Genomic DNA, 14,700 nt, shown 5'->3' on the forward strand with positions numbered 1-14,700 from the left:
CATGTGTAAGTCTTTATAGCTTATAACACCAAGAATATAATTTCTTGAATATCAAACTCCAATCCTATGCAGGATAAGAAACCAGTGAACTTTCCCTCAGGGACTGAAACCAAAATCCTAGACTGGCAGCTACCATGAAAGGGAGGCTCTTCTTGGCTGCGCTTGCCCTCAGTATTTTCCATATAACTGAGTTTAGAATGGGACGAAGAGGTTGTAGCACAAATGCTACACACTATGAGTGTAGATTAGATTTTGTTGAACATTGCTTTTCACAATTTTCTACAGTTATAAAGTTGTTTTTTTTCAGGGAAAATTAACTGTCAAGTATCTTAGTCTACCATTCTAAATGTTAAATACCTCCATCTCTTGTTTTTCATTTCAATCATGTATCAATTTCTGACTAGTATACAATCAGTACAGACGAAAAAGATTCGTATTTTATTTAATGAGTTCAATTACTTATTATAACTGAGCCAATGTGGCCAGCGTGAGTAAACCTGTGTCACTGTGACAAGTCAGCATGATTTTTATTAGCATTTACATATTTTCTCAAACAAAATATTCACTAAGGTTCAACTTGCACTTTTCTACTCAGGCCTCTATAAATTACTAAGAATATTAACCCTGGTATGTATTTTTAATCACAAAGAACCCATACAAGTTTAGTATCATTTCATAGACAGTGTGTGGGAATGAGTCAGTTAACTAAATTGAACCCACAATCTCCACTCTAACAGAAGAGTTGCCGAATGTACTCATTTTTTTGAGGGGGAGGAAGGAGGAAAGGTAGAAAATGTTCCAAAAAGCTGTTCACATTGGATGAAGATGAATTCAAGAATTCAAGAATATGACCTCCATTGAAAACAAGTCCTTCAGAAACCAAGTGGATGGGGAGAACCCCTAAAATAACACAAAAATAAAAAACATAACTTTCAATATGTACTCTAAAACAAATGGATTATTCTTGTAAATGAGGTAAAATGTAAAGGAAAATTGTTTTATGTTCTCTTGCATATATGGGTGGGGGGAAGAACAAAAAATCTTCTTAATAAAAACTGCCTGAGAAGTACCAATGTATGTTGTGAAAGCACAAGAAAGAGTGGTAGAGAAGTGAAGAAATAAACAGGCCAAATTCTTAGCAGCAGTGAAATGATTATCAGAATCTGAGACAGTCAACTGTAGAAGCTGCATGTGATCTTGCTGCATGGTGTATTTCATGGTTAATATAATCCATGAAAGAGTTTAATTATACAAAGGCCAAAACCCTCATTTGCTTCAGAATTGAAAAATTAGAAATGTTGGTGGCCAGTATATCACAGAAATGATTTAGTGCCATGGAAAGCAAAAGAGAATTTAACTAGCTTTCAAAGAATATATAAAAGGCAAAAAGATTTAAAAAAATGACTTTAGGGGAGTTGGGGAGGAAAATGTTCAACAATGAATGACTAGAAACCTAAGTCTTCTGTAGACTTTCGCTAAAGTATTAATAAAAAAATAAATTTAAAAAATAAAAATTACCTTTTCTTCATATTTAAGCATGCATGAATTAATCATTATTAATCAAAGGATTATCACCATGTTACATCAGAGGAGGAAAATGTATTAAGGTTTGTTAGGAGACACAGTAAGTATTAAGTCAATGAATTCAGAGGGACATATTAATAGTGAAAATTCTAATGTTTGCTATTGCCACACATTCTTCTAGCATAAGAAGTTTGTCTAAGGGTATATAGTTTGTTGCAGTTAGGTTTTAAAACTAGATAATTTGATCACACAGATTCCCATCTTTTACTTTGTGGCAATGTGGGCAATATATGGGTTCAGACATTTATAAGACCCACTAAGCCACCAGAGATCTCTAAAGGTGGTAGTAATAAATAAACGAAAGTTGGAAATGAGTCAAGAACATACCTAAAAAAGTAACAACCAATTGTAATATGGGCAAGTAGAGCTCTCAGACAGAGAAGTCATTATAACAAGAGAGCAGAGTGGAGAAAAGTAGCCTTGAAATGCTGGACTAGAATTTAGGAGGTTGGGAAAGTTTTGGTTTGTTTGTTGGGGGGAGGGCGCGGTGGTATAAATGTAGACTGTAATCTCAAAAGGAAACAAATTATTCATATTTAAAAATATACATACGGTTATTTCGAAGGTAATTAATGCAAGCAATAAAATCACTGAGAAGGGAAACCACTGATATTTCTCATAGTTAATCTTAGCTTGTAATACATACCTCTAGCATATAGCCTCATGCTTTCCATGTAAGTGGCAAGGTTTTCTGCTACCAAAGTAACTAGGGCATGATTGTGCTGAAGTTGATTGATTAAATCATGACGATAAAACACATGAGGACTTCGCTGAGTTTGACTGAAACGAGAAGAACTTAACAATATAATTAGGCAATTAAACTCTGTTGTAATCAAAAGTTTATACAATATAAATTTTTAGTTACTAGTTTAAAAACTTAAATCTGCTTCATTAATAAAAGAAAGTTAAACTTTTGCCTGTTTATTTTCTTTAGAGACACTATCTAGGAATTTAAAATAGAGGTTCAAAAATATTTTTTAAAATTTACATGAAAACCATGCATCCATGTTTTTTTCCAATTTCATCCCATGGGAATCTACAACACAATTAATGATTTCTACCCCTATCTATACTAGTTTTGAAGCACTTGCCAATTTACATGATTTTAAGAATTACAAAATTTAAGTATTCATTTTAAGAACAAGACTACAAATACTCTGAATGTAATGAATTTAAGAAAACTATAATTTTAATTGACATTCAAGGTATATATTCTAACTTAATGGCAATGAGCATTGTTAATGACACTGGGTTGCAGCCAAGTTTATCCATCAACTCAACTCACTGCCATGGAGTCAGAACCTATCATTCATGGTTGATCCTTTTTCAGAGGCTACTAACCCCATGAGGGAGCGAGGGTGGCCTATTAACAAGAAGCTGCACTGTAAACCAAAGGCATGGGGTTCGAGGCCACCAGGTGCTCTGTCAGAGAAGGATGGGCAATCTCCTCTCATGCAATTAACTGCCTGTGAAAACCCACCAGAGGGTTATGGGTTGGTTATGATTCTATGGTACACAACAACAACAAAATCCCATGGGGAGAGACTGTCTATCTTTCTCTCAAGGAACACTCGTTGATTTGAACTTGCTTTTGGGCTGGCAGCACGTTACTCTATCTCATTCCTTTTGTCACCTTCAAGAAAGTTCAATCAACTATCACTATTCTAATGTAGTTTATGAACTATTCTAATGGGAGATGAAGCTACAGTATTTTTCCTGCAGAGGAAAATATATGCAACAAATTGATCTATTTGAGAAAGGACATAAAAGGCATACAAATACAGTGTGTCAAATACACGTAAAATATATCCCTCAAATAAATACCACTATTAATAAACTATATAGCTGAGTCTTTGCTAGTGTTTACTCCTTTAACTTTCCAACTTCACGCTATTTTTTTCCCAAAGCTTGGGGACAAAAATGCAAATTTATTTGAATTTAATCTTTCTTTTGTTTTAGCCTAAACAACAGCAATTATCATTTTAATCTTACACAAAATGAAAGAATGTTTCTAACAGACAGGAGAACCTCTGTTAAGATGACTGGCTATATAAGGTTCATACCAGGAATGTTGGCTCCATTTTGAATATTCTATTACAACTAGCTCTCTCGGAATTATTTTTGTTTTTCATGCTATTACCAGAAAACATGGGACAAATTATTCTGGTAACCAGAATTTAGCATCTAAGACAGTGTATTTAGCTACAGTTATTTAATAGAACTTTAGCTAAAATAAACCAGGAAAATATATTTTTCTAGAAAATATTATTATTATATGGGATAAAGGGCAGACATTGGACAGTGAGAAATAAAAGTTAGGAAGTATCAAAGCAAACCAGTAGTGAGAGACTGATAAAACATAACACATGCCATGAAATTCTCTGGCATACCTGCTAGGAATAAGAGAGAATTGAGAATCAAGAACTTTTAGGCAGTATTACCTTCTTGATTCTGATGCTTACCACTTGTAAGTGGCTTACTCCAATTAAAGAAAGAAAAATTATGATGAAAGATTCTTTTGTTCCAATTCCAATTTTCTTTCTTTGAAATTAGATTATACCAACTGATAGGCTGTGTTCTTTTTAACATAATACATAAATAAAAATACTGAAATTCTCTCTCTAGGTTAAAAAGCCTTACCTCAAGTTTTGAGGTGCTTCACCAAACAAACTACAAATTTCTCTAATTTGTTTCAGTGCGGGAATTACCCATTTGTCATTTGTGCGAAGTTCTTCTATAAAGCGATCTATCCACTGGATCTTTTGTGTGTCACGGTCCTTAAACAAACAATTTGAATGTATTATATAGATCAGTACTCAGGAATAGTCTACTTTCAAATAATTTTGAGAATAATCAAAGTAAAATACTCTTTGGTAAGATTAGCATAGAAACTATTTTACACTTGTAAAGATGTTAAAATATATAAAAACTGCTTTCAAGTGTATTTTTATTTTACATTTACTATCAATTCTAAAAGTATTATTATAAAAGCTTAGCATTTTATGGGCCCAGATATACCTAAACAAGGTGCAAATCCCAAATACTAGGAACAACCACATAATGAGCTTTAACTTTTGCTAGAAGGTGGGCTTTTAGGTAGAGATTGCAACAATTTAGCAATAGCATGTTGATGTAATTCTTTGAGCTTGTTTTTAGCACTTTTCTGACCACAGTGAAGAATACTAAAAATTTTTATTTTACCAACTTAAAGTTAAAAAAAAAAACCAAAATAAAAACATATTCATATACACAAAAGGAGAAAGGGACAGAGACAGGTAGAAGCAGTTACAAATGAAAAACATAAAACTTCAAACTATTTAAAATACATTATCTGTTACTTTATTCTCTCTTTAACTTAATAGCAATTAGATGTGCCAAGTATAGCTACCTAATAAATTTTCATGTCTGAATTATTTTTTTGTCTATACTGGAAAAGCAAAGTAACTGTTATATGTGCGTGCGTGTTCTAATTCAATAGATGAGATTAATCTTGCAATACATCCATAATTTCCTTTTGTAAAAAAAAAAAAACTGAGTCATTCCTGTACCAGTCACATCTGATTTGATGGTACACACACAAAATAACAAAAAATTTTTTTTTTTTAAAAAACAAACTGAGTCATAAGCTAAGTATTTTTAATTAAACACTTTCTGTTGCAGTATAATTTTTGCCATAGCAATAATAATTTTGTATCTCTCTCTCTCTCTGTGTAGCTTGGGAAATGTACTGGGTGATATTTAAAAACATGTTTCCCAAACACAAAAATGAAGGTTGAGGCTGAAAAAGGCAAAACTCTACAAAGTTTCATGGAATCCAATGATTTCTCGATTAATATGTAAAATATCCTATCAAGCATAAATACTAATGACTAGTTCAACTCTTAAAAACAAGAGCAAATAATAGTAAGAACAAATGCATTGCTTAGAGTCCCAAGTTTCAAAGGGTTTCTCACTTTAGTGAAATAATTTAAATTCAAGGTTCTTTTTACTATTTGATGTACTGATAAATACAGAATGAACTATCTTGCCACAGCAAGTATAGTAAATACCGGAATATAACATTTGAATTGTATCAAATTTATAAAAATAAAATTCACTCCTGTTGAGTCAATTCTGACTTATGGCAACCTTCCATGACTTTTTCTAGTAAATCTTAACAAGAGGAGACTGCCTTATCTTATCTACATGGCACAGTAGGTAGGTCTAAACCTATGACCTTTAGCAGGTCTGAACTGCTAACCAATGTTAGCTAGCTAATACATAACCTGCTAGGCTATTAGTGTCCCTAACGATCCATTTTTTCATAAGGAAGTATGATAACCTGAGTATCATCTGAATCAGATACATCTAACTTGTACTTATTTTCCTAGCTCTAAATTTCAGTTCATCAGTGCAGCACTTTATTAAAAAGTGTGCAATTATACAGAACTCATTTAACTATGTGTTAAAAGATATATTACAAGTTAGAATGAAAAGAAGCTGCTTGTGTTATTTGTTCATAGGAAAAGCATTTACTTTTATTGTTTAGGAAATTCCATTAATTTTTCTTCTAAGGTGTCAGGAAAATCCAATGTCTCTTACTTATAAGAAGTCCCATATCAGTTTTAATATATTATGATCTATTTGAAATTCTTACTTCAGTACCATACATTTAACTATTAAGTAATTAGTTTCATTTGTACTGTGTATCTCCCAAGGAGAATATAGTTCTTTAGACATAACACATAAAGCCTTGCTGGAGACATAAAGAGGAAGCCGACTAATTTGAAGAAAAATCCTAGTTCCTGAAGATTACTTCAAACATAACAGTGTCATAATAACCTTGAGCTATAACTACTTACTTAACCTAAATATGGAGAAAAGTCACAGAAAAAGAACCAAGGAACACGATGCCCTTACCTGAGAGCAACTATAATCTAATATTTTTATGTGGGCACTGAGAGCTAGATCCATAATGTCTACAGGCACGTCATCACTATGGGCCAGATTCCACAAAAGGTTCAACACCTTGTGTGCCATTACACCATCTTTATCATCTTCCGCCAGGCGACGGATCAGTTCAAGTAGCTTCTCACGTTGTTTTTTACTTGCATTTGTCCAACTGGCCTAGAAAAAAAGAATAAATTACATGAAAATAACATGTATTTGGTTGTCACGGTGTACTGACACTGCATTAACAGCACAGCTGAATACAAAATTATTCAAGTGATTATTTTAAAGGAATTTTAATAGTACTCAGAAGACCTCAATCCTGAGAAAACAGAAAAATTAAATTCTTATTTACAAAGAAATATTAAAACCAGGGTTTCTCATGGCACCACTGATACTGTAGGCTGGAAAAGTCTTTTGGGGAGTGATCTGGTGCACTGTAAGATTTTTAGCAGCAATCATGATTTCTATCCACTAGGTGTCAGTGGTACACCTCTCTTTCTAGTTGTAATAAGCAAAAAATGTATCCAACTCAACCCATTAAGGTCAAGCCAGAACCAACTCAGAGAAGACAGAGCAGAGGGTTTTGCGAAGTTGCAAATCACACAGAAGGAGGAAACTCGCCCTTCTTTCTCCGGAGCTGCTTGGTGGATATGCACGGGCTACATCACCAAAGTTCTCGAAAACGTCCCCAGATATGACCATTCCCTAACATTTAGACTGTTGTTTGGTAATTTCAAAGAAACCAATAACTTATGAGGTTGGATTTTCCAAAGTAGTGAATAACGTCTAACATGTACAGCTTGCAAGAAACCATTTAAGATACAACACTAACTTCTTTTAAACAAAACAGAGAAAGAAGGAAACCAAAGACTCAGAGGACAGTAATTATTATACATGATCCAGAAACGAGAAGAATTAGATGGTGTCCAGTATACTACTACCAAATTTTCGTTCTGATCAGGGCCACAATGGATAGATAACTGGGAGAAAAATATGAAACAAAAATCAAATTTGTAAAACCAGACACACTAGATGGAACTCCTCAAAACTGTAACACAAAACTATAAACTAAAACAACTCTTTGAAGTCATCTTTAAGTACCAAGCGGCAGCCATAAATCAAGACTATCATCAGTGAGTAATGAACTTAAAAAACCTTTCCCAAAAGATCAAACTGTCAAAAACTCACACAAAAACCAAGATGAAAAGGTATGGGATTAAGGAGAAATTGCAGTACTGGAAATGGTACAATTCCAACAGAAACTGTAAAATTGGAATGTAATTTACTATGCTAACATTCACCTTAAAAACAGCATTATATTGAAAGATGGCAAAATAAGCTTTTTATGATTACAATGTGCATTCCACATCTGACAATAAAACCATACACCCATAAAAAATCTGTGACAAAGTCTTAAGTTATTAACCAATAAAAGCTTCTAAGTTACACAAAAATCATGAAGCTAATTCTACTTAAAAGGAGAAAGAATATTCATTTAGAATGCCAAAACGGTGTTTTAAGAATCCAGTTAATACAACATAGCTGTCAAAACTGAAGTGAGAAGGGATTGAGTATTAATGGTATTAGTGGGCAGTGGCCAGATATTTTTCTATGGCGAAATCTGTATCTGTAACAATAGAGATTGACTATGTAATAGTGCAACAATGAATTAATGGAAACCCAAAATCTCTGTAAATGTTCATTAAAAATTAGTAACATTTAATTAAAAAAATTGACTATGTAAATTACAAGTCTTTTACAGACATTTAGAATGATAAATAAGGGATGTATTGGAAGAAAACGTAAATTATTCTAATTCTTTTAAGTGGCAGAATGAAGTACTCCACATGGTTTCTTTCCAATTCTTTAATCTTTTCTGTTAGGACTGTTTCAACCACCAAACTTTCTATTAGTAGTTGAGCACTTAAACATCCTACTTCAGGGCTCATTTCCAATTTCTCTTCCTGTTAGATGCCATCTAGTTGAGTACAACTGCTAGCAACCCTACAAAAAAACAGATCTAAATCACAGTCAACTGGACAGCATTTAACAACTGTTGATCAACTACATGGTAGTTGATGCTAACACAAATAATTCAAAAAAGGCTACTGAATTTGTATCTTGGTATAGATGTTTCTCTAGAATATATATTCAAAAGTAAAACAAATGGTTCAAAAGACTTAAGAAAATTATACTTTATCAAAATGGCAAGAACTACTTTCTAAAGTAGTTATATCAACTTAAATTCCTACCAGCAGTTAAAATAATTATTTTTAACAAGAAATCAAGGTTTAACAACAGATGTTAACAGAACAAGCTTTTTTTAACATTTTATTATTTTTTGCATGTGTGTACCATCAAATCAGATCTGACAGGTACAGGAGGAGACTGTCGCTCCTTTTCCAGCAGAGCATCTGGTAGATTTGAACTGGCCACCTCTGGAATTGCAGTGCAGCTTCTTGCCAAACAAGCTTTTTAAGCACTGTCATAAGGTCTTATGTTCTTGATCAAAAAAATCATTAACTACTTGGGCTTTTATAAATACATCCCTAACAAGCAGAGACTATAGAAATTCTTATCTACTTTATGAAATTTCCATTAAGGCATGTCATCAATCAAATAATTTAAAAATACTGAATCCAACCTCTCATTTTTCTGAAAATGCTTTTTTTATTTTCTGAAACACATCACACTTTCCTTTAGTCCCATGATGTATTTGACTCCATTAAAAAAATTTTAAAATTGCTATTCTTTATTCATGATGGTTATTATTATTCTACAAAAAAACAAGCTCTCATTGGATAATGAAATCACTTCCTTAGTGTTTATTGGTTAAGGGTAAACACACAGATTTGATTTAAAATGGAGTAATACTCACTACATTAAATTTTACCTTAAAGCAATCAAAAAGATGATCAAGTTGTTCAGGAGAAAAATCCCATGCCAACTTTGCAAGTAAATCATGTACATTCTTCACAATGGCTTCATGCTTCCCTGCCTGTTGAGAAAACAAATGAATGTAAAGTAAATTAGGGTACACTGGAATTTAAGTAATAGACTAGAATACCCTACCTGTTGTTTCTATGATGTACATCAAGTTGGAATTGACTCTCCAGCTGGCTTTAAAAAAAATTGCAAAGGAGATTTCTCCTCTCTCTCCTAGAGAGCAGCTAGAGAATTCAAATCACATGCCTTCAGGTGGCAGTGCAGTTCCTTACCATTAGAGCTCTCTATCTCTTAGCAACTATTAATAAAATATTCCCATCTCTTTCATCTAACTTGTGTAACATAAAAAGTAACATTTTAAATGCTTCAGAATTGCCACCTAAAACTTGGTGACTCAATTTCCTAACATAAATTATTAATATGTACTTTGGGAAGTCATGTGAACCTTTAGCAGAATGTTAATTCAATTTATCATGTCAATTTTAATACTGCAAATAGGAGGAAAATAAGGCATCATAATAATATTGTTTCAAAATTGGAACCATAAGCACTCAAAACTGAAACGGTTTTCTTGGTTTCTAAAACAAACTTTACAGTCTGGAAGACAATAATATTTTCCAAATTTACTGTGAGTAGGAACCTATCAATTCATGATAACTTAGCTTTTAGTGTCTTTACGTAAAAACAAACAAACAAACAAACAAAAAAAAACCCCCAAAACACACCAAGAAAAAAAAAACAGCAAAAAAGAAAAAACCCACCACTATCTTGAATGCCCTACCTGTGCTGCCCAAATATTATCCAGATCTTGTAAGGTCAGAGCTTTTTCTTTGATAACAAAACGAAGAATCTTCTCTAGCTTTTCAACATACTGTGGTTGATGAAGACTATCTCTCAAGACTATAGATAAGATATTATTCTGTTGTATCCATTCCTAAACAGAATTTTAAAAATTATTTTAAAACAAACTTAAAAAGCTTCTTTAAAACAAAAGATTGCCCACACTTTCAAACATTAGTAAGAATACAAATATACATTAAAAGCCTCTATTAATATTAGCTATTAAACTTAGCTATTAACATAAAATTATAAATATATTAATTTCATAAAACTTAATTTTTACACACATAGAAATGCTTCTATTAATTAGAATTATTAATGTCTACTCCAGGTTTTAATCAGAAAATACTCAATGTCTCACTTCACTGTCATAACTGAACCTCACAGTAACTTTTAGGACACAGCAGAACTGCCCATTTTAGGTTTCCAAGGAAATGAAAGCAGATTGTCCTATCTTTTTCCCCTGAGTGACTAGCAGTCTGAATCAACAACCATTTGTTTAGCAGCTGAGTGCTTTATCCACTGTGTCAACAGGGCCCCTGTATTTAAGTAGGATACAGGCAAAATGCTAGTTATTTTTGGATTTTTTTTGTACCATGATTAAAACAGAGTTATGTTTCCATCTGAGATGGAAAGGAATCTATCCTATTTTTACACTTATCAATTAATAACCATGGGACAGACACTATTGCTTATCCATTACCAACCTAAATTAAAAAAAGCAAATAAAAAAAACTCCAGTGATGGAGAAATTATCCTATTATACAGTGAATAAGCTTAAAAATGTTGGAAGTGGAATATGAGTAATGTTTGCATGCTTTCAAAGGTTTTATTTTTTTAACACTGTGTTATCACTATGCAGTGTTTCATTCTGTTATATACAGGGCCTCTATGAGTCAGTGCTGTCACAACATGCTGTGCTACACTTAATTAGTATTTATTTAATATCCAGACCAACTGAAAAGCAAGTTCATGATACTAAAAATATTTAGTAATCTACACTCTATGATTTTAAAGTACTTCATCTGTTGAGAATACAAAGTAGTTAGCCCCAAAATGAGCTCTAGAAATATATTTCTTTTTGTTTGACTGATCAAAAGTAAGTTTTATTTCTCATCTAAGGGTTTTGTTTTTAAAAAGACACAGTTAAGTATGCTGTGGCAATGCCAAGTTGCTGCACATGTTTCTAAGTATTAAATGAACTAGTAGCAGTTCAAGGATCAGCACTAACCCTTAGACGACACTTTGAAAAGCCTGTGCTAGACTTTACAAGTGGATAAATCATACATACAAAACCAGCCATCACCTAATGTTCTATAAGTGAATGATGCCCAAACATCCTCCACATACATGTTCTTTCAATATTATTGTGGTAAACTATTTGCCAATTAATTTAAGGAGTACAATTAAATGATACCCATCACACACACATTAATTATTAATTATTTTAAGGTTTTTTTTATCACTTTAAGTTCTTGGCCTTTAAGCAGTAGTTTCCTACTCCCCCAGTCTATAGTAAAAACAAATACATTTGAATACAAATGATGTCATATGCCTTTTTAAACTATTTCATAAAAACTAGGTCATAAAAAAAATTATTCTTTTGAGGTCTGAGTTATTCCACCTAGCACAAATATTTCAGTGTTCACTCATGTATCAAAAACTTCATTCCCTAAAGCTGAATAATATTCCACTGTATGTAAATATTATATTATCTATTCATCTGGTAGACACTTCAGTGTTGCCACCTTTTGGCTTTTTCTCCACACTGTGATATTTACCTTCCTTATTCAGTGGCTGGGGTAATGGGAATAGGTGTGTCAGAGACAATAAGATTGGCACAGGATAGAGCAGGGTCTAGGGCTGTTGTACATAGGATCGCTCTGAGTCACAGGTGACTCCATGGCACATAACAACATTAAGTAAAGGTTCAATTAAGACAAAAGTTTTACAGATGTCTCCTCAGTATTACCATGTAGTATACAATCAAAATATAGTATTTGAATAGCTTAAATGGCATATTTATTTTAAAACTCTAACATATACAAATACATATAGTAATTCACTTTGTCCAATTTCAACCAATTACATCTTCCTATAATCTAATAAGTATTTCAAAATATGTTTAATATGTTTATGTTGAAAAAGAAATTTACCACAATGAGCTTGGCAATTCATATAACTACTAGGTGTACTAAACTACCACAAAAAATTCTCAAGATTAAATTGTGATAAACATCATCTTCCTTTCAATGTAAAGTTTAGTATTATTAACTTAAATGAGAGCCATTCTGACTTTTTAAATAAGCAGATTTTTAATTTTCCTTTTTAATGATTTTAATTAAAAAGTTTACAGAAAAGTTGGACTTTCTTTCATTGTTGCACATTTTCCTGCCTATTCTCTCTCACTTTACTTTAAAAAAAGTCATTCCTTGTTGTAAGTAAGTAGATTTTTAATTCATGCAAAACCTGAAGAACTTACTGCCATTCGCTCAGCTGTAAGCCACTCTTCCTCCTCAGGGTTACCATGTCGGTGAGTATAATACGATACACTCGATATGACCTTATTGACTTCATTCAATGCATTCATCTTTCCATTAAAAGAAGAAATTTGCAATAATCTAGAGAAGAAAATTTGGTTCTTTAGACCTAATTCAAAAACTTCACAAAAATAATTGTTTCAAGAGGCACTTATCTTACCTAAGTATCATTTTTAATCTAAATATTTCTAAATTTTTTACAGTTTCTTCTTGTCCTGGAACCCTTGAAGCTAAGTTCTTCAAAGATTTAATAATCATTGAAAGGGCATCATTTTTTGCTTCATTCTTAGCTTCTTTTTTCAGTTCTTCATCAGTCAAGTTTTCTAAAAACTGTGGAACCATTTCTATGACTGGAAGAAAGTACTTTTTCACTGTATGAAGAGTAAGAAACTCATAGCATTGTCCAAATGGTCTGAAATAAGGAAGACATGAAATGTCTATAATACTCAGTATCTTCAACATCAATTCATACTTAACTTTTAATTTACTGTATAAGATAATCATCCACATTTTAAAAATAGAAACATATGATCCAAAAATAAAATGCAACTTCTACAGTGTGTTAAACATTCATTTAGAAACAGAACTTACTTAATAAGGGCTGCAATTATTTGAACATTTAATGCTGATCCATTAATAAAACGATCATGCAAAATCTGGAACCCATTTAAAGTGCCGAATTTGTTCAGAAGATCCACTAGCCAACCCTGCAATACAGTCATCAATGATAAAAGTTAACTTTCTTGGGGGGAGGTAAGAACCATTTCTTAAATGCAATATACTAGGAAACAGAAGCTTAGTATATCAATTCATCCTTGATAAGACCATGAAATATTCCCATAAGCCCATCTGTGATTCTGAAGCAACATTAGAGGCATGGAGTACATCAACTGGGTATATATAGCTTTTTGTTCATACTAACATAGCAGGTGAACAAGAAAAGCAAAGCTATGCTTCTACTTTAGGTATTCTACCATGTGAAAATACTTTTGTGGTTATCTGAAAATATCTAGTGTTAAAATTTTATGGGAGTAAAAAGGCTTCTCAGCCACTTCCTGTAACTCAAATAAATTGGGACCTTAATTGAACTTTTAACGCAGTTTTGGTTGTAGTTCTAAGTAACTTTGATTTCCATAAAAATGTAGTAATCTGAAAAACTAGTAATTTAACTATTAGTATTTATAGCTTTTGCTCCTCAAAACAACATACTGCTTGATGATTTTGCTCAGAACACCACTATGCAGTACATGAGTGCCTCTTTCAACCTTTTTCCTGATATAACTCAAAGTACAATGCAGCTAGGATGGGCAAATAAAACCTGAGGCCATCCAAGTTTATTCATAGCAATGACATAGGGAATACTAGGAATTGCTTCACAGGGACTCCAATGTTGTCATTTTAAAGAGCAGAACTGCTAAATCTTTCTCCCATGGAGTGGTTGGTAAATCTGAACCACCAAACTTATGATTAAAAACCAACGGCTTGTTTATTCACTAGCAGTGGTGGCCTAGAGGCAAGAAGCTGCACTAAAATCTCAAAGGCACAAGGTTTGGATCCACAGAAGGATGGACATTATCTTCCTGTGCAATTACTTGCCTCTGAAAACCAGCCAGAGGGTCAGCTATGGCTTGGTTCTGACTCGATAGTAGACAGCAACAATATACAAAAAAGTACACGCACCCAGAAAAGCTGAGGTCATAGAAGTTAAAAGTTTTCTTGTCAACGAGAGTAAGGATTGAAGAAGAAAGTGAAAAGAGAAAGGCAAATCTACCAAGAACTTAACAATTAAGGCTGAAATTAAAACATATTAAGTTCTGGAATTAAATTTCTCAGAGGTAAACAGAAACACATTTTACAC

At 32.7% G+C, this 14,700-nt stretch overlaps 1 protein-coding gene across 2 annotated transcripts in view; it reads right to left on the reverse strand.

Annotated features, from left to right (window-relative positions):
- The window catches only part of USP9X (ubiquitin specific peptidase 9, X-linked), an 87,389-nt gene that overhangs the window by 58,868 nt on the left and 13,821 nt on the right, over window positions 1-14,700 (reverse strand). For both annotated transcript variants that reach the window (XM_006894983.1, XM_006894984.1), the window contains exons 6-13: window positions 13,434-13,549; window positions 13,003-13,254; window positions 12,785-12,923; window positions 10,244-10,396; window positions 9,410-9,514; window positions 6,484-6,690; window positions 4,225-4,361; window positions 2,231-2,364 (exon numbers count right to left, since the gene is read on the reverse strand). In XM_006894983.1, the coding sequence (XP_006895045.1) occupies window positions 2,231-2,364; window positions 4,225-4,361; window positions 6,484-6,690; window positions 9,410-9,514; window positions 10,244-10,396; window positions 12,785-12,923; window positions 13,003-13,254; window positions 13,434-13,549 (1,243 nt within the window). The remainder of the gene's footprint in view (window positions 1-2,230; window positions 2,365-4,224; window positions 4,362-6,483; window positions 6,691-9,409; window positions 9,515-10,243; window positions 10,397-12,784; window positions 12,924-13,002; window positions 13,255-13,433; window positions 13,550-14,700) is intronic.

This window comes from Elephantulus edwardii, unplaced genomic scaffold (genome assembly GCF_000299155.1).
Source record: "Elephantulus edwardii isolate Elephantulus edwardi_28Jun2011 unplaced genomic scaffold, EleEdw1.0 scaffold00152, whole genome shotgun sequence".
Taxonomy (NCBI): Eukaryota; Metazoa; Chordata; class Mammalia; order Macroscelidea; family Macroscelididae; genus Elephantulus; species Elephantulus edwardii.